At 35.8% G+C, this 21439-nt stretch overlaps 1 protein-coding gene across 1 annotated transcript in view; it reads right to left on the bottom strand.

The window, feature by feature from the left end:
• LOC149948109 (low-density lipoprotein receptor-related protein 4-like) overlaps positions 1 to 14642 on the bottom strand; it is a 133508-nt gene extending 118866 nt beyond the window's left edge. The window contains exon 1 of the mRNA XM_090172984.1: positions 14374 to 14642. Coding sequence (XP_090029110.1) covers positions 14374 to 14431 — 58 coding nt within the window. The 5' untranslated portion in view covers positions 14432 to 14642. The remainder of the gene's footprint in view (positions 1 to 14373) is intronic.
• Between the last annotated feature and the right edge of the window lie 6797 nt (positions 14643 to 21439).

Raw genomic sequence — 21439 nt, 5'->3', positions numbered from 1 at the left:
AAGAACAAATTGTAAAATTTTGCCGTCAAATGTATTTTTTGTATGCCTATTAATACAGTTGACACCGAAAATTTTAAATTTTATCTTTCGAAACCGTTTTAAAACGTTTCCAAAGTGTCTAGTGTGAACGCGACTAATTTGATCTTTCGAAACCGTTTTAAAACGGTTCAAAAGTGTCTAGTGTGAACGCGGCTAAACGATTTGGGTACATTTGTCCGAATTTCATTCGTCCGAACGGTGGTACAAATGTCCGAATGCCGGAAAACAGGATCGTATGTCCGAAAACGTATTTCATTTGCCCGAAAAATTTATCACAACGTTTGTTCGAATAATCGTTTGTCCCGTTTTTCGAACATTAGGAATTGGTTGTTTTTTTAAATATTGTTAATATAAGAAAATAGTAACATTAACGTGAACCTAACCTAACCTAACCTAACCTAACCTAACCTACGCAATTCCCACTTACTATAGCGGCCAAAGGGAAAATGGACATAATAGGATAAAATTATTAGACATTATAATAAAAATCCGGACCAAAAAAACAGCAATAAAAATACTAATTTAGCGACAGAATTTGGACAAGTGATGCTACCGATTCGGACGAATGAAACAAACAAGTTGTCCAATTCAAACAATTGAAACATTTGTTATTTCGGCGGTTCGGACGAATGAAATTCGAACATTTGTTCCACCGTTCGGACGATTGAAATTCGAAAAAATGTACCTACACCGGCTAAACTGATTGGTTCGTTTCGCAACTTGCCTCGCAAACAATCGCGCGTACCAAGTAGCCTTTCCTCCGAAGCGTTATTCGGATTGTGGTCACAATCTTGTGATATGGTTGCTATGCGCATTGCTATTTCAAATTTAAATGCAGTTATTATCTCTAATCTTATTTGCTTTGTTCACAGTCTTTCAATTACGTGCTAGCGAAACACGCGAGTTAAAATTCTAAAATGAAAGTTCATTGTTGAAATAATTTTAAATTTGTTGTGCTCACCAACACCTCCAGATTTTTACATAACGTCGAGTAAAATGGTTTAGAAAATATAACGATAAAGAACCTTTGAGTTTGCTCTATTTATGAGCAATGGTTTAGAAAATATAACGATATTCAGGAGGTGGGGATTCAGTTACAACCAATATTCGGAAATGACATCACCTTCTATTTTTTTATTAGTGTGGTTATGTATTTATACTTAGAGAGGATAACTGTTGAGTCGGTCCATGAGCATGATGACGTTTTCCTCTAACACGACGGGGAGGGGGGAGGAAAAAGGTCACCGGCTCGGGCTTTAATCTCGTGCACGGGAAGACATCAATTTTAGGGAACCATCGAGATACCGAGCTGATTTAGTTTTTTAGGGAATGGAGCACGAGGGAGATTATAATAATAAATAACAATAATAATAATAAGAATAATCAGCTAGGCTAATACCCAAGGTAACGTTAAAAGGAACCACCTATGGACTGCAATGCAAAGGATTTAACGTTACATTTCGTATATACTAATCTCCACCACTCTCCCCCTATTCGGCTTTCCGTTGCTACGCAACTCGTTTTGAAATTTTTATATAGGCTTAGTTTCTCTTTCAGTGTAATTGACGGATTTTGAAATGACGTTTTAGCGCGCGACACTACAGACTTCTTTGCGTGCTTTTCTGACCATAACAGGTAGAGGTATTTTCACGCGCAAAATGAATTTTAAAAGCCGTCAATAGTCGGGAGCCAGCCTTCCCGCACGGTACTGACGAGTCCCAAATAGGACGAATCCGGTCTACCGTTGGAAATTCTGGCTATTTTATTTTATTTAATTTCGTTTTTCACTCGAAGATCTATTTGGTCCGAGTTTCGCGTCATTTTGATTGAGTGGATTACTCTATGGTCGTGACCTATTCTATGGTTATCATCTTTAGTCTTTAAAAGAATCATTAGTATACTTAATCTCAAAAGTGATAGGTCTGAAACACATTGTTGAGACTGAAGCATCACGTGTACTCTGTTTATATACACCCTGCTTATAGTAGACGTAGATAAGACGTGCTAATGTAGTTAGAATAATGAATAAAATGGTGAAAATGTTGACTGTCGTCGGCGTACTCAATTCAACGAACTTAGTTTCAACAAGACCTTTCACTTAAGGCATTTTGAGCGCCCCACCCCGCCTGGCCCGATGCCTTTAGCCTTCTTTAACGCTGACGTATATCTAACAATCTTACATCTATAAATATACGAACGGTAATTTCAAATTTCAAGCAGAGAATTTACATATCTTTAAAATTAAAACGATAATATTTCCACGCGGGGCTTAAGAGGAAAAAAATGGAAAAATATCCGGTTAAAAATAAAATAAAAGTACTTTGGTCTAAGAAGAAATTGGAGCGTCAGAAAGTCAGTCCCTCTGGTGGCGACACATCAAACTCGTTAAACGCATTTTTCGCGAATATTTAATGGGCCAGCCTCGACGGTAAAAATGTAAAAACCGGCGTCGTCAGAGCCAGGGAATGGAAACTGATCTTAAAAAAATATAATATTTTTTCCCTTTAAATAAAAAAATCTTTAATTCTTTCCCCACGGACTCCGGAGCCGGCTTATTTTCCTTCTTAATAACCCCAAACCTTCGCCGAAAGAACGGCCCGACACAAAACGCCACCATGTTTATATTAAACGGTAATAAATTTCGAGAAACTATCCCAAACACTTTTAAGAGTATAAAATATTTCAATCCAACACAGTCAAAAATATCTAATACGTGACGCGTTTTATAACCTTTTCTTAAAAGCGCAAGAAGTTTATTTAAAATTTATGACTTTTTAAATATAAAGTTTCCTATACACAATCGCCGCACTAGCGCCCTCTCGTTTCGGACGGCGAAGAATTTTTATATTTTTTTTCGGAAATAGATTCTTGAGGGAATACAGCAGCGACCCTACTTCAAGTTTATTTCTTAAAAACAGGGTTTTTCACTTAAGTTGGATTGAAAAATCTTTATTTTCCAATACTATGCCTGGTGTGCCCTGTACTATACCGTCCTATATATATATATATATAGATAGATATAGTATATATAGTAATATATATAGTATATATATATATATATATATAACATAGCGAGGGAAGTCCCGGTAAAAATAGGACATCGTAGAAGACCAAAAAATATATGATTTATAAAAGAAATACAACGTTCCTTCCCGCGTTCCTAAAAGCATTATATATTTTAGAAGTTTTTGCTCTATTTTTTACGCTTTAAAAGGTTTTGTTACCCCTAAATAGTACTCCACTAAAAAAAAATAATGGATTTTCTGTTTCAAAAAATATCTATAACGCGACCCATACGGTTTGGTGAATGAAATTGTCGGTTTGCACGAAATATGAAAGAACGAATTTTATTTTACAAACGCAGAAAATTTCATAAAAATAGGTTAAGTGGTTAATTAGTGATGATAAGTTAAATTCGAAGATGGTGGAAAACCAAATTTTTAAACATAATATTTTTAAAGTAATTTTGCCCCTGCTGACCTAGGGGCAACAAACACAAGGAGAACGCAGCCTAGCCTTTAAACACGCTAACGCAGTATTGTGTACAAATTTCATTGGATGAGCCTTTACACTGAACATTTTACGGGCGGGGGGGAAGACAATTTCCGAATTTCCCCCTTCCGACGGCAGCAGGCGCTAGAGCGTCTAACCAATGAAAATTGTACACAAGAAAATAGACGACTTTTGACGGGTTGCGTTCTCCTTGCGTGGGGTGCTGTGTTTGTTGCTCCTAGCTGCTGACGTACTTACATACTAATAATTTATTTTAAAGCTAGCATGTGGAAGGAAATCTTCCGGACAACGGTAGACCACTTCTACTCTTCGTTTGCGGCTTTTGACGTCAGAAGAGGAGGCAATATCGCTTTTGCTGCAAATATTTTGGGATTTCATTTTGAACTGAAAATTATCGCAATTTATCAGAATTGTAACTCAAAGGTGACATATTTTGGTGCAGACCTTATAATATGAAACCTATATTCCTTAAGATTGGTTTTTATTGGATTTTTAAAAATTCCACTTCATTAACTAAGTTAATGAAACACCGCCGGCTGAATAATACATTAAAAGAGTCGAGATATAACTTCGGTTTTCATCAAGAACGTTTTTAGATTATTGGGAACGTACAAGTGGACTGGAATTCGCTATAAAAATTGAAACAGTAACTCCATTTTTAGAGGATTTGTTTTAAAATAATTTTTAATTATCTCGATAACCGTTAAATACAGTTTTATTCAAATTTGCACTAACTAATTTATAGTTAAATTGGACTTTACCGTAGTTAATTAAACGCATTTTATCGCGAGATAAAAAGTCATTTATATTTCGTTAAAGATACTAGTCTTCTTTTGAGATCAAGCTAGCGAGCTACGTTCTCAATAACCTAAACACGTTCTTGGTTTCATCTATAATTAGGTGGTAATTAGGAATGTTACCAGCGTCTTTGTTTGAATAAATTGGAGTTTGTTACGAAATATTCAACCGGAATCTTGTGAAATTTAAATATTTTATAAGATAGATTTTACCAAAGAATATAAAGCCCCAGGAATGGAAGGTGTAGCTCCGTCTAGTGGAACTTTTGCGCCTCTCGTTTTTAAAGAGAGACCGGGTTGCGTTAACCGTTTCCGGTTACTCTGATTTGCTTTGCCGGAAGTTTCTAGCTCGGCCAAAACACGCGGCCAATAATATCAATCCTTCCATTCCTGGTGCTTCATATTCTTTGATTTTACTATAGTATAATAATAATAATATTTGACTATCGTATGGCCAAAAATGGCTAAAAAATGGGTCAAGTTCATAATGAACATTTAATGGTATAAAACTCAACTTACTTTGTTCAGAATCTTACAATTTTTTATATTAAAGATTAAATTTCCGAGCCTAAGAAATACGAATTAACTTTAAATATTGATATTTTACGGATACTTTCAATGAGGTTTTCTATGTTAATAATAACCGTATTTATTTTTTTACTAATATTAAATTTTAAATATTAAGTTTCTACAGTACAAATTTCGAGTAAATGAGACATAGTCGTAATGCAGGCTAGCAGCGCCACCACACGTACGCGCGAAATGCATTGTGATTCTTCGCTTTCTTTTCGGCCCTTCGACTTACAGAGGCTAAAATCGCGGATCCTCCGTTAACCTAAACTGCCGTGATTTGCACAAAGGCATTAACGACCATTTTTGACTTTTAATGTTTTAGTTTTATCTGGGTAAGTTGGTGGTGCTGATTCTGAATCTGAAATTAGTTTGTTTCTAGCCCTCTTAGGTTTTAAGATATACGCTTGTCACAAAAGCATTATTTCGGTACTTTCACGGAACTACTTCGCAAATAGGCATTAAGCGCCATCCTTTACTTAGCACAAAAGCATTTTATGGGTTTATACAATCAGTATTAAATGCTTTTGCGCGAATAATTTAAGTAATATGAGATTAACTTTAAATAATTTGCGCAAAAGCATTATTGCCTTTGTGAACATTTAAAACTCAAAAAACACCATGCACATCGGAATTTAACTTAAAAAGCGGGATAAAGGAACCGCTAGTTTCATTTAGGAACTATAAATTTAAAAAGAGCAGAAAAAATACTTCTAGAAAGGATATTTTCCAGAAAATTCTGAGGGAAAGTTTTTCATTGATAAAAAAAAGCAACAAAACTGAGTTTTTCTTATAATGACGATTTGGTCGTTAATGCCTTTGTGCAAATCACGGCAGTAAATTAGTGTTGTAAGTCGGAAAATTTTCCAGAAAATGACCGTTGCCTTTTTTCCGGAAAATATTCCGTATTTTTCCGAAAAAAAAATAAAAAAAGTTTCCATTCCATGATTAGTCTAATATATTGTTTGCAAATTTAAATAAAGCGGAATTTTCACCTCATTTTTTCGAATCTGAAAGTAAAACTAAACATCTAGACTAGTTTAAACTGATTAACAATGTAACACTATTAATGTTTTAAAGTATGTTATATCGATAAAAAGTTAAAAACATTAAAAACCCTTAAAAAGTAATTTATGTTTCAATTTTTTATTTTTCGGATTACTTAAAATTTTAAGCATTTTATTTTTCCGGAAAATTAACAACACTAACCTAAATACATCCCAACCTCAAATACGAAGTTCGGCTGCCGTATTTCTAGCGCAATGCAGTGGATTTCGGGAAAGAGCGCGCTTTAAATATGGCAAAGGGTAAATTTGATCAGATTTACGAAATTAAACGGATGCGGGTCCCAAAGCGATAGAATGAGATAAAAAAATGCGCGTTTAATTAAACCGATATACGCGCAATGTATTTTTTCGTCCTTGTCCCGAAGCAAATTATTTCTTGGCGCGAATTCCAGAGGGGGCTAAAAACCTATTTGCGAAAGGAAGTCGCCGCGAGCAATGAGATGTAAGGGCAAATAATTAGTAGCTCCAGAAAAATATCTCTCTCATCTATAGGGAGCGCTGCCGGAAAAACCTATTTCAGGGGGGAAATCTATAAGTTCCTCATTTTGTCCGTTATACAATCTTCGCGGGTAAAAACCGTTTTTTTTCGACTAATTATATTTTTCACGCTAATTAATTTAAGCTATTATAGCGGAATCTATAAGCGTCGGGTCCTTTAACGTCTCCCACAGCGCTTCTGCGCGTGTAGGTTTGATCGTCGCGTAAGCTTTCAAAAGCAGGCCTTAATATTGATTTGGAGCGACTGGGAATAGGATACTCAAATCTTGGGAAAAAGCATTATCATGTTCGCGTTAGGGCCAATAAAGAGACCCTTTGCGCGTGACGTCAGTGAACGCGGTTGGACGGGCGACATTGTTTTATTCAACGGAAGCCTCTCTGAGTTTAATTAATAGACTGTATCTATCCCAACTCGCTATCTAAAGGCTTCAATGTCTACGGAATTTTAGATTCCTTTGTCCGCCGAAATTCTATAAAATCCGATTCCTTATTACCTTAATTCCCAGTTCAAAGGTAAAATATTGTAATTCCATCAGACCGAACTTATAACTAAGTTTCAAATGCAAAGGAAATTCAGGGAAAAATAAAAATTAATTACTAAAAAGTCTACAGAATCCTTTGAAAACATCGGGTCGAATTTCAACTAGCTTCTCATCTAACCTCACCCCCCAAATTCAAACATTTATGTGACCCTTTAAGTATTTAAAAACCATGATCAATAATAATCAGCTAGGCTAATACTCGAGGGACCAACACGTGAGCCAAAATCTCCTTACACTCACTAATACCGTTAGGCCAAGCGCTCACAGCTCTTCGTAACGTCTCCGTCTTACCTTCCACAAGCCTTTACTTCGTAACGGAGACAATGCCTTGTGGAAGGCAGGACGGATACGAAACGGAGAGCCACTGGGCGCCTAGCCTTAACCTCACAAAGTTTTATGGAAAGGGGAAAATAACTTACAAATTCAACATAGGAGTGGTTCCGAGTTTTCACCCAGTGCCGCAAGCTGGGATCGAACCAAGCTCCTTTTGCTGCGAGGAGAAAGTGCTAACTACTCCGCCACCCATCCGTATTGCCTAGGTAGTTTTCACTTTTTTAATTTGGTTTATATCTATAAGGCATTTTAGAATCTAAAGCCGAGTGCAATATCGTAAATACCAATTTAAAAAAAATGGTGTGGCGTAAAACCCTGTAAAAGGGTTTTGAAACTTTGAAAGAGGTTTAAAGTTTGTTCCTTATTGAATAAGTCCGCAGAGCCAAAAAGAGTTTGCGTCTGAAAGTGTTGGGGCTCTAGATAAGGTTTAACGACCCCTAATTAGCAAAGTTTTTGAAGCTCGCCAAAACATTCGTTAAAGCTATTCATATATGGAAATAATTTTGTGCTTTAAAATAACTGCGATTTAAATTATTAGTAACGCGCTAAGCACTTTTTTCAAAGTAGGTCTTTCGATTTATATCAATTTTAATCCAACTGCCTATTTAATTTAATTTAATTATTTTATTTTATTTAATTATAATTAATAATAATAACAACAAGGCACTACCCAAGTCATCTAGCGACTTATAATGCCTTAAATAGGTGGCCAGGTTACAATGCGTAGGAGGGTGGTGGCAAGTCTTTCATGCCACGTGAGCCAACAGCTCCTTACACTAACTATTACCGTTAAGCTCTACAAGTTTTTATGGGAAGTGGAAACCGAAGAACCCGGGGTAAACCCCTTTATTCAGTGAGGAGATAACTTGCAAACTCTACACAAAAGGAGTGGTTGGCTCCTCTCGCTGCGAGGCGAAAGTGCTAACCACTCCGCCACCCCACGAGTTCATCGGTTCCTGTGGTTTGAAGGGCTTTCCACGCATTGTAACCCGGTTAATTAAATTTCGCTCGATGACTTGGGCTAAGGTGCTGCTAGCTAATTATTTTTATTACTATGAAACTGTAAAAACAATGTTTATGTAGAAATTTACATTCAAAGTAAACCAAATATTAAGGAGTAATAATTAAACTTAAATTAGATTAATTCCAATTTTAAAATCAATAAAAGAAAAGTCGTTTTTTTTAAAATAAATCCCCGATTTGTGGGGAATATATTTTTGAAAGTAGGTGGAAACTAATATTATTGCTAATAATTGTTCAGCATAGGGAAAATCGGCAAAATGATATTCCAAACAAAAGCATTTGGCCTTGGAGAGTGTCCTCAGGGGAGAATCTAATACCCATGGCCATTTGGCAGGGGAGGGGAATAAAGCCCCTTGACCCCGAACGCCCTCCAAATGGCCGTTATCCGATCTGAGAACGCCCATCAACCGAAATTCGATTATCTCGGCAAACCGGCGCGCCGCCCAGCGCCCAAACCGGGAAAAATTGGAAGCGAAATCTAATTATAGATCCTCTATTTTTGCTTTTAATCTCTTTTAAAACCGCGTCAAACCGTGTGGGGCTCCGCACCCCTGGCCACCCAAGCCCTCGTCGTTAATCCCATAGTTTTAAAAGCATCTCTGTTTACTCGGAGAATTAGCCCCCCCCCCCCTCAAACCCAGCGAGGTCCCGTACGGATAAAATTCCAAATTTCAAAGTTTTAGGGTGTGGGCCCCGTATTTTACCGCTTTTAAACCATCTTTTAAAGAACGCAAACTTAACCCTCTTCCCTTCATCGTTCGTAACTGTCCATTGACCGGTACAGCGGGCCAAAAATTAGTAATATGGAAAGTAGAGTCGAGTAGAAAACGCGTCGATACGCTATACGGCGCTAATGGCCCGAGCATTACAACGCGAACAATATTACGCGTTGCGACCTCTTTCGGAGGCATCTTCGTGTAAATACGGTACCATCATTAGCTCGCCCTCGTGCGCCCCCCCCCCCTTACGCCCTGAATACTCCCCTTCCGAATATTCAACTTTCCGGAAAATCCCTGACTAGCGTGAAACCCCCTGTAATACCTTTTGTATTTTAATACTCTAGCTTCTTCATTATTCCCGCGCGAGAGATATCGGAGGGTTTACGCCACGGAGATAGCGGAGAGGGGGAACGCCGAAGGGGGGGCGGATACTAGGTATCTTTATGGATTTGCCAACAAAACGCTCCGCCATCCATTTTCACGCTTTGAGGATGGGCTTGGAGCGAGGATGAGCTCGCGGTGGACTCGGGGAAGCTGTTTCGAGAGAGAAGCAAGATGGAGAGGAGCTAGGCTCCTCCTTAATCGTCTTTTGGATTTGTGTAAAACGATCAAAAGCAGACAAGCGGGCTTCGGGAAATTCATTTCCGGAACGACGGCATTTCGGAACGAACACTCTAACATTCCGCTATAGATTTTAATATTATAAAGACCTTCAGAATACCGTTGGCGCGGTGTTAACAAGGAGAACGTTCTTATTTTGCTTCTCAAAAAAATAGGGAAATGAAAAGTTACGGCGTGACATCGATTGGCTGGCTGGCTCTTTACATAACGAAAACTAACTCTAATTCAGTAATCGGTTTTTTTAAGGTTTTTTTAAGTTGTACAGAGATTAAATATAGCAGTCATATTGTCGAGGAATTGATGATTTAAAAAAAAACTTAATTTAATCGTATTTTATTTTTGTGATATTTCTCATTTTCCAAAACGAAATATTTAATCGTATTTAATTTTTAAGATATTTCTCACTTTCCAAAACGAAAAATTTTATCGGATTTTATTTTTAAGATATTTCTCACTTTCCAAAACGAAAAATTTAATCGTATTTAATTTTTAAGATATTTCTCATTTTCCAAAACGAAAAATTTTATCGTATTTTATTTTTAAGATATTTCTCATTTTCCAAAACGAAAAATTTAATCGTAGTTTATTTTTAAGATATTTCTCACTTTCCAAAACGAAAAATTTTATCGGATTTTATTTTTAAGATATTTCTCACTTTCCAAAACGAAAAATTTAATCGTATTTAATTTTTAAGATATTTCTCATTTTCCAAAACGAAAAATTTTATCGTATTTTATTTTTAAGATATTTCTCATTTTCCAAAACGAAAATTTTATCGTATTTTATTTTTAAGATATTTCTCATTTTCCAAAACGAAAATTTTATCGTATTTTATTTTTAAGATATTTCTCACTTTCCAAAACGAAAAATTTAATCGTATTTAATTTTTAAGATATTTATCATTTTCCAAAACGAAAAATTTAATCGTATTTTATTTTTAAGATATTTATCACTTTCCATAAACGAAAAATTTTATCGTATTTTATTTTTAAGATATTTCTCATTTTCCAAAACGAAAATTTTATCGTATTTTATTTTTAAGATATTTCTCATTTTCCAAAACGAAAAATTTTATCGTATTTTATTTTTAAGATATTTCTCATTTTCCAAAACGAAAATTTTATCGTATTTTATTTTTAAGATATTTCTCATTTTCCAAAACGAAAATTTTATCGTATTTTATTTTTAAGATATTTCTCACTTTCCAAAACGAAAAATTTAATCGTATTTAATTTTTAAGATATTTATCATTTTCCAAAACGAAAATTTTATCGTATTTTATTTTTAAGATATTTCTCATTTTCCAAAACGAAAAATTTTATCGTATTTTATTTTTAAGATATTTCTCATTTTCCAAAACGAAAATTTTATCGTATTTTATTTTTAAGATATTTCTCACTTTCCAAAACGAAAAATTTAATCGTATTTAATTTTTAAGATATTTCTCATTTTCCAAAACGAAAATTTTATCGTATTTTATTTTTAAGATATTTATCATTTTCCAAAACGAAAATTTTATCGTATTTTATTTTTAAGATATTTCTCATTTTCCAAAACGAAAATTTTATCGGATTTTATTTTTAAGATATTTCTCACTTTCCAAAACGAAAAATTTAATCGTATTTAATTTTTAAGATATTTCTCATTTTCCAAAACGAAAAATTTTATCGTATTTTATTTTTAAGATATTTCTCACTTTCCAAAACGAAAAATTTTATCGTATTTTATTTTTAAGATATTTCTCACTTTCCAAAACGAAAAATTTAATCGTATTTAATTTTTAAGATATTTCTCATTTTCCAAAACGAAAAATTTAATCGTATTTTATTTTTAAGATATTTATCACTTTCCATAAACGAAAAATTTAATCGTATTTTATTTTTAAGATATTTCTCATTTTCCAAAACGAAAATAATGTGGCGTGTCCTAGGACAACTTAAATTTTTTTTGGAATTTTATATTTGCTTTTTAAAATTATCAAGTCTAATCAACTTATCTAATTAACTAATATTTGTGTATAAGCATAATTACTATATTTAGTCTTATTTCATAAATTATTAAAATTTACCCGGTTGGAATTACAACTAAACAAACAACTTAAACAAAATTTTAATTATTTAAATACAGCACCGTATACATTTAAAGTTATCAATGAAAAAAAAAACTGTAAAGGCTTTAGAAAATAAATTATAAACTAAATTTACCATTACATGAAGTTGATTATTAAATATAAGAGGAATTTAAAATTAAGGTACAAGAGGATGTGACGATACCGTATTTCAAAAACTTGGAATCGTAAATTAAAACCCGCAAAAAATTCGTAATTGCAAAAAAACAGAGCGTTTGGACAAGCCATTATGTCCATCGAGTTCTTAATTTAGCGCGTAATAGTTAAGAGTATACAAATTTCATCCACGCGTTACTGAGTAACCCCAGTTGAGAGCCGCGAAGAGAATGGCAAATTATATGGCCAAAACAATTAGCGAGAGCTCTATTTATAAGAGGGACAGCCCTCGAGGCTTTAAAATAGTTTCCTATTAAAATAGTGGCGTTCAAATGCTCGAAACGGTTAATGGCACGGAAAATGGCCCTCCTCGACGACGAAGGAAACGCTACCGGACGATGCCATTGTTATTGCCCTCAAAGGTGGTCGCGCAGTGTTACCAGGCGACCGCGCGGATTTTTACTATAGTCGAGAAAAGGGCGCCTAGTGTAGCGACGCGGCGTAAACTTAAAGAGCCGAGAAAAAGACGCGTCTCGATTAGTTTTAAGCGTAATAATAATTAACCGGATTTTAAATAGCGGATTTATTTTATCGTAGTCATTATTAGTTACTCGTTGGGGAATAATTTCATTCGTCTCTTTACGTTGCGAAAAAGTCAACGTAATTACGGTAATTAAAACGAAATGAAACTAGGGTATAAATATAGATGGCGTTGCTTCTAGCTTGGGAAACTAATTAAGGCAATTTTTTAATGGTAAAATAAAACGGTAAAAAGCCATTTCGTTTTCCGTTGGTCGTGATTAAACGAACCTTGATATTGGATCATTTTTTCCCTCGACTAAGTGCCACTTTAAAACTGTAAAATTTTAAATTCTCCAATTAATAATTTCACCGACGTTGTTGACTGCTATACTATCTATTCCACATTTTTGGGCAGAAAATATAGCTTTCAATTTAAGTTTTAGAATTGATTCAAAATTTCAATTCAAGTTAGCCTCCTAATTTCAAAATCGATTGAGTTACTTAATGCGAAATCGCGTATAGACTTGACTAATTACTAATTTCAATAATTAATGCGCTATTATAAATAACTTATTTGAAACACGCTCTTAAGATTATGAATAGGTAACTAAACAGTCACCAAGTGAAATACTATACTTTAATTTTAAATATGTAATCAAAAACATTTATTAATCTAATTAAAATATATCTTGTAATATATTAATTGACTAAATAAATGTTATTGTAATATAGCTTGGAAATTATTAATTGACAAAATAAATGTAATAAAATAAAACTTATAATGTATTAGTGGACAAAATGAATGTAAATAAAATATAACTTGTAAGATATTAATTGCGCAAATAAACGTAATTAAAAGTATTTTGTAAGATATTAATTGCGCAAATAAACGTAATCAATAGTATCTTGTAAGATATTAATTGCGCAAATAAACGTAATTCATAGTATCTTGTAAGATATTAATTGCGCAACTAAACATAATTGAAAGTATCTTGTGCTGTGGGATATTAGTAGACAAAATTAATGTAAATAAAATATAAATTGTGGGATATTAGTAGACAAAATTCATATAATTAAAATATAACTTGTGGGATATTAGTAGACAAAATTCATATAATTAAAATATAGTTTGTGTGATATTAGTAGACAAAATTCATATAATTAAAATATAGTTTGTGGGATATTAGTAGACAAAATTAATGTAAATAAAATATAACTTGTGGGATATTAGTAGACAAAATTCATATAATTAAAATATAGTTTGTGTGATATTAGTAGACAAAATTCATATAATTAAAATATAGTTTGTGTGATATTAGTAGACAAAATTAATGTAATTAAAATAAAACTTGTCAGATAGTAATTGCGCAAATAAAAGTAATTAAAAGTATCTTGTAAGATATGAATTGCGCAAATAAACGTACTTAAAAGTATCTTGAAAGATATGAATTGCGCAAATAAACGTACTTAAAAGTATCTCTTAAGATATTAATTGCGCAAATAAACGTAATTAAAATACTACTTTTGACAACACAAATTTAATTAAAAAATAATCCTTATCGCGAAAATATTGGTACTTAACAAAAGTAGAAATCAAATAAATAAATGAGTGAGTTGTATAACGCAAGTACACTTCAAACGAATATCGTGAGAGGTCCGAAGAAAGGGAATAAGGTTACAACTCGAATTGAGAGATTTGAAAGTAATTAAAAGAAAATTATTGAAAAGGAGAGGTACAGTCAACTATCAACAAGTTGCTCTTTAAAAAAAACAGGCTCTCGTAAGAGGAAAGACGAGCGCGGATGGGAAAGATATCTCTCAGGAGGAACCGGACGCGATAGGAAGAAACTGAAAACACCGCTAAATAAAAGTCTGAGATTACGAAAGGTAATAAATAGCGCTTACCTATGGCGATAGACAGAAGCCAGATAAGCAATAACCGACCGACCTTTTCCGACTTCATAACGACGAAGAAATTTTCGAAAAGTAAAATAACGCGCTTGGCCAAAAAAATTGAAACAAAGAACCCCGAAAAAAAGTTGGTAAGTTCGCGGAACTGGCCTTAGCTAATAGTCGAGCCGCATTCACGTCGCTAGTGTAGTGATGGAGCGGGAATTCATTTGAATGGAAAGAGCCGACGACGAGAGGAAGAGAGAACGAAGAAGCGCGCTCGCCCGAACAAGAGCCTCTCTCAAGAATGAACGCTACGGAATCTTTCGAATGTCTTTTAGCTGGGACCAACTCCGGCGGGCCTTCCTGCGGGTGGGGAACTAGCGCCGCCACCGACGCTTTCCAAAAGGGGGATAGAGCGAACGCCCCCACTCCGGACTACCACCGCCATTTCCTCAGCTTCCAGTTGCCATGGAAACCACCTAGCAACCGCATCCGACGTCATGGCTGGCTAGCGAGCATCATCACCTCAACCTCCGTCTCTCGCTCCTCTCTCTCCGGCGCGAGTCCCTCGGACCAGATCGGCCTCTCTTTCATCCCCATCTTCTCTTTGCCTCCAATGGGTTCCCCTTTATCTTAGGCTTCCTAGCCAAGAATGTCGGAAAGCGGCAAAAAATGAGAGGGGTGCGTCAAGCCCTCGCCTCGCACTCGCCCGCCCAACCTACTCTCCTAGTATATATACACACACTAGGATGAACCGTAAGAAAGATAAAAACTGGGCAAAAAGCGAAGGAATTAATGACTTCTTATAAGGGGGACCCCGGGATAACCCATAAATGGAACGCTACATAAAAGAAGAGTTTTCTTTTTATAATAGACTGATTGAAAAGTGTAATAGAGCGTAAATGAAGGGACCGATAATCGGTGATGTTTATAGCGAAACGTCTAATTGGCATCGTCAACCGTATATTTAAATCAGAGTTGTTTTTTTTTAAATGGACAAATTTAAAAAAAAATGGTTTTACCGCAATGAAATATTAACCTAGTACAATTTTCAAATAGGTATAAACGTTGCCTGTTGGCAATTAAGGGTCATAGGGTCATATGTAATCAATAGTGGTTTCTATAAAATAAAGTCCCATTCGCACTATCCAACTTTAGTCAGCTGACAAGCCGCGCGATTTTCGTCAGCGAAGCTAACGACTTCGAATCGGAACGGTAGGCGATTAAAGTCGGGCTGACTAGCGAGTCGGAAAGCAGCGGCCAATAGGGGACGCCATTGCAATCACATGTTGTAGTGCTCGGCCCGAAAACCCACGCTTTCAAAAAATCGACTATATTTAGTGCATCGCGATTGCTACGGTTTAAAACCGAATTTTCAAATAAACGGTGAGTAAAAATATCAAATTTAATTAAAATAAACAAAATATTAATTAATCATCTGTTTTATTATCTAGAACATTTCTAGCAGACAGCTTCCTGTGATGGCAAACGTACGAATGAAGTTAACGGTAATAGTTAGTGTAGGGAGCTGTTGGCTCGCGTGGCATGATGGGCTTGTCACCACCCTCCTATGCGCTTTGTAATCTGGCCACCAGAATTAATGTCTTTAAAATTCGCTTGATGACTTAGGTCTAAGGTGGTGCGCAAACTGACCTAACAAGTCGGACTGATTTGGTCAACTGACTAAAGTTGGATATATTGCTCTCGCGTCACAAGACCCAGCTTTATTAATATATTTTTCCCACGCGCGATTTGCACGCGCGCTAGAAAAACTTTTAGCGATATCAGAACCGAGAGAGCAGAGGCGTACCGACCCGGATTAAGGGGTCGAATATTTAACCGGGCGCCAAGCTGCCTATCATGTGGGGGGGGGGGGGGGCAAAACACTCTTATCTTTTGATGTCCAATTGTAACTTTAACCAGTGATAATTCTGATTCAATAGAATTTTAATAATTTTATATAGGGGGGGGGGGTTGCCATTTTGAAACTTTTTAACCGGGTGCCATATACCTTCGGTACACCACTGGCTTTTCTTCCGGGAAACCACAAGGTACATTTTCTCTGTACACCTGAATAGTTCTGCTTCAAACAAACGCTATGTTTATATTTAAGAATTTTAAAATGTTGTTAAAACAAACTGAAATGAATTAAAAAACCAATTTCATTTATTTCTCATTGGTTTTGATTCTACCGTATTTTGAATGATGAGTAAATAGTTTTTAAATTTTCGTAAGCAAACTTCACCAATATAAACCCCCACCACGTGTAAATAATATTAATAATTTAAATATTCATACGCCAAAATTAAACATACAATAGATGAAAATATTGTTGGAAGGAGATTAGTAATCTCGAAAATTGTGAAATATTTATAGAAAATGTTTCCCGATTAGAAACAAAAACTGGGAATTTCGAGAAAAGATAACATCTGACGTCATTAACATTTTCGGGGATAAAGCAAACTATTCGGGTACCTCTCAAACTTCTCAACAAGTTCGCTTTCCCTTTAAAATCCGCGCCGGGGCCTGAAAGTCAACAGTCTAGCTTCTCATAAACCTTGCTCAAACAACGGAAAATACTTCAGCCAACCAAGCGGCGCCTACAATTTTCGAAGGGATATTTTGGTAAGTCAACCGACTGGGCCAACGTCCGTTCCACCGTCACAATGAAGCTCGAACAAAGATTCAGTTCATTAAACGGAGCTCAAAGTGAGGGAACCTTGAAGACCAGGGGGAAAAGAGAATTTGGAATAATAACTCGCCCTCGACGCCCTCAAACTATAAAGTTTGGCTTCCCGCCCTTACATAGACTCCGCAATAACAAACCCTTTAAAAAGAAAATATATTATTTTTCTTCCCAGAGAAAATGGGAAAATGGGAAAATGGGAAAACGGAACTAAAGAGATCCGTTAAAAAGCTAATCCCAAGCGAACCGATTCTTAGTTTTGGAAGGAAATCAGATTTTTGTCGAAGATATTTACATTTGTTTGTTACGAGATATTGAAATATGGAATTCAATACGTAATGCATTCACCCTACCTGAAATACAAAACCTTTTACTATCGCGTTGAACAATGAATTTTGTCAAGAGGCGGAACCTTGCAAACTGAAACGTGATCCGCGTCCAATTCGTAGAGTCGAATTACCGTATTATAACGTTCCTTGTTTACTCGAAGCCCCCTAATGAACCATTAATTAAAATTAGTTTTAACAAAGATGTTCTGTTTATCCGTACTTTTGTGGAGAAATTCGTATAACAATTTGAAAGAGATAGAACAATAATATATTTTCTATTTTATTTTCGCTCTTAAGTCGATGGGAGGAAATACCAATTATCAAGATAAAGGCATTATTATAAGTTTATAATTAATAATATAAGTCTATAATTATTTCCATAAGTAGTCAAAATTATTTCTGATAGCTAGGAGTAACAAACACAGCATCAAACACAAGGATAACTCAACCCGTGGATTTTCTTGCGTACAGTTTTCATTGGTTAGACGCTTTAGCGCCTGCTGCCGTCGGAAGGGGAAAATTCGGAAATTGTCTCCCCCCCTTTCCGTAAAACGTTCAGCGTAAAAGTTCGTCAAATGAAATTTGTACACAACATTGCGTTAGCGTGTTTAAAGGCTAGCTGCGTTCTCCTTGTGTTTGTTGCTCCTAGCTAATAGCAATGCGTGGAGTTAAGTAGAATTGAAGTAGCTCTCAATGGAAATTCAGAACTTAGTCGAAACGTAATTATAATCTTACGGTAGGAATCATCGGATGTTTTAAATACTTTTGCCAATGTAATATATAGTGTTTATTTTAAGGCTTGTTTTATTTATCAAGAATACCATATATATATATATATAATTTAAAATTTTAAAATTGTTCAAAGTCATAGTTTTTGCTAAACTTATTTACTAAATAACACTGCTTTAATAAATATACATATTAACATATTTCAGTAGTGAAGTATCTTGTCTTCTAAAAGTATCTTAGTTAAATTAACATATATATATATGTTGCTAGAAGGGGTATCCGGTATTGCGCGGGGAACTGTACCTATTTGAGTAACTAAGGTAAGAACACCAGTGTGTATCTCAAAAAAAAAAAGATTAAGATACTCAACTTTATTCGATAGTCTGGAGCCGTCTGAGCTCGACTGGTCACTTGAATTTCTCGTTCGTTTAGTTGTTAATTTAGTAAAATCTATTGACGAACTTGTTTGTGGTTATGACTGAGAAGATACGCTCTCAACGAAGCCCAGTGTGGGGACATTTTAGGGTCGAAGACGGAATAATTAACTGCAAATATGGCGAGAGGTAAGTATTGTTAAGAAAGCATAATGACAAACAGAGGATATGTAGGCCGTTGGGCCACACTAGTTTTATCTCTTGTTTCCGTCGTTTTAAACGATTTACTATTTCACTGCACTCTGCAATACGCGCGACGTTTTTTAGCTGCAATCAAAGAAGGATAGTAGAGGAAATAATAAGGCTAAATTTTCAATGTGTCCATTAATTCGTTTGTAAATTCTTGGTGTTATTTGTCGTTTACTTAGGATTCCTGTTGTTTCGTTTAAACACAACCGTCGAATAACGTATCTAAGTGTTTATACGTTATAAAAAAAATGAAATTTAAATTTAGTGACAAGTATAAAATTCGCAATGGAGGAAAATATCAAGGAACTAGTAACCTTAAATACCATTTAGAAATGAAACACTTGGATAAAATCGGCGATCTGTGTATTGTGAAGGTAAAATTATGAATAATGTGTGCTCTGTAGACTATAACAGTTAATTATTGAAAGAATGGTTTTGTTACGAATAGCCCAGCGAAGTAGCCGTAAATTACGCCAGTGACTGCTTAATGCGTTGGGTTGTGGAACATCCGACATTTAAAGCCCTTCTTAAATCTACATGTCCCAAAAAGTCGGAAATTGCTGAATCAATTCCGCAATCTGCCAAAGTTTTAAGGACGAACTGAATGAGTTGCTACAAAGAGGAGTCGCTAAAAGCTTTGCACACGTGTAAGGTAAGTAACATTGGATTGGAAATTACTAATTAACTATATGACGTATATTTTAGCTAAAAAAGGAAATACCCTAAAATATAATAACACGCCATGTACAAGATTTTTAGCGACTTTCAATTCAGAGACAATACAAACCGTATAAGTACTTATCGGCTATTAAAATTAAGTATAGCGTCGCCGTTAAAACAAAACCACGTATCTTTTCGGTGGCCTTTTTGAGAAAAATGGATTTTTATTTTTGCAGGGACTTGTGAAATCACGTGTTAGGTTTTTACACGTGAGTTAATTTTATAGTTAAATAATTTCGTTTCAATATTGAATTTATGGGGATTTTAATTTTAAAATATTTTGCTAAAGGCGATTTTTTAGAGATACGTGGTTTTGCGTCATGGAGCTGAAAATAAGCAAGATACGTGGTTTTGCGTCATGGAGCTGAAAATAAGCAAGATACGTGCTTTTGCGCGAAATGCGTTGTGAATATCAAAGATACGTTTAAATGTTTTCTCGATTTAAAAATAGGAATTCAATTGCAACCTATTAATGTTTTTAATGTTATATATGTAAATTGGGATGTAGAATCTAAATGTGTCGATTTTTACAAAACCACGTATCTCAAGTTACGTGGTTTTGTTTTAACGGCGACGATATCTAAGGACTAATTTATATACTGTCGCTTACTTGTTAATTTGAGCCGGTGGTGATCTGAAGGTGAATTGAAGGTTTAATAAACAATTAATCATAGATAAAGTAAAACAGTTAATAATCGATTAAATCAAATTGGACACTTTTATAAACACATACCCACACAAGGGGGGGGGCGAGCAGTAGCTGCGCAGCTTTATAGGGAACTTAATAATATTAACATTATTAGTCTTATTTACATGTTTACATACATGGAAGCTAGATTACGTTAGTCCAGGTGGCGCTCATCAGGATGGCGTTGAGTTCCAACGGAGATTGGTGTGGTGACGGTGGCGCTCATCAGGATGGCGTTGAGTTCCAACGGAGATTGGTGTGGTGACGGTGGCGCTCATCAGGATGGCGTTGAGTTCCAACGGAGATTGGTGTGGTGACGGTGGCGCTCATCAGGATGGCGTTGAGTTCCAACGGAGATTGGTGTGGTGACGGTGGCGGTCATCAGGATGGCGTTGAGTTCCAACGGAGATTGGTGTGGTGACGGTGGCGCTCATCTGGATGGCGTTGAGTTCCAACGGAGATTGGTATGGTGACGGTGGCGGTCATCAGGATGGCGTTGAGTTCCATCAGAGATTGGTGTCGTGACGGTGACGCGAGAAATGGACACGCGGCCACGTTGGCTACGGATCCGAAGCCGTTTCTTTTCTCGGGATAACTTCTCGGAAAAGCCCGCACTCCGCGTCGTCGGGACTAGAACCCTAGTCCGACAATTTGCGCGCGAACCGCGGTGTCTTAACACCCGTCTTTTATTTTATTCTCTCAAGTCTCTCCTCGGTCGCACTTGTAAGAGCACTTTTAAAAAAAGTTTGAGTCCAGTTTAAATATGAGTGGGGTCACGTGGTCTCTTGGAATTGCATCCTTTTTGGACCAATCAAGACCCGTGCCCCTGGTAATCTCGGGACGAATCCCTACCCACGAAGTTATTTTTGGGATTGTCACCAAGGTCCGGCATCTACAAAAGGATAAAGCACCACCACCCGCATTTCGCGCAATCGTTCACTTTCAAAGTTGGTTTGGCGAAAGACGCCAGCTGTCCACCATAAAATGAAACACTTTCCTCCCATTCGGGGTGACCACCATAAAAGAAAACACTTTTCACCCATTACGGGTGAGCGTAAAATCCAAAAATAGAATACAACAAGAATGGTAACGCGTACACAAATAAATATAAGAAATAAACATCTGTTGGCAAAGTCGGCAAACCTCAATACTTTCTTTGTCAATTCGACAGGGGTTATAAAACTAAAAGGGGCTTCTTCGGCAGTCCCACAGAGAAGGAGAGCGAGTTGGATAATTGGGCAACGACACACGGATGAAATGAAGAAAGGCTCGGTAGAAATGGAGGGGATCTGGCCAGTTACAA

This window comes from Leiobunum rupestre, chromosome 4 (genome assembly GCF_980474605.1).
Source record: "Leiobunum rupestre chromosome 4, qqLeiRupe1.1.hap1, whole genome shotgun sequence".
Classification (NCBI taxonomy): domain Eukaryota; kingdom Metazoa; phylum Arthropoda; class Arachnida; order Opiliones; family Sclerosomatidae; genus Leiobunum; species Leiobunum rupestre.
Note: the sequence above shows the minus strand (reverse complement) of the source record. Positions and strands in the feature narration are given on the sequence as shown.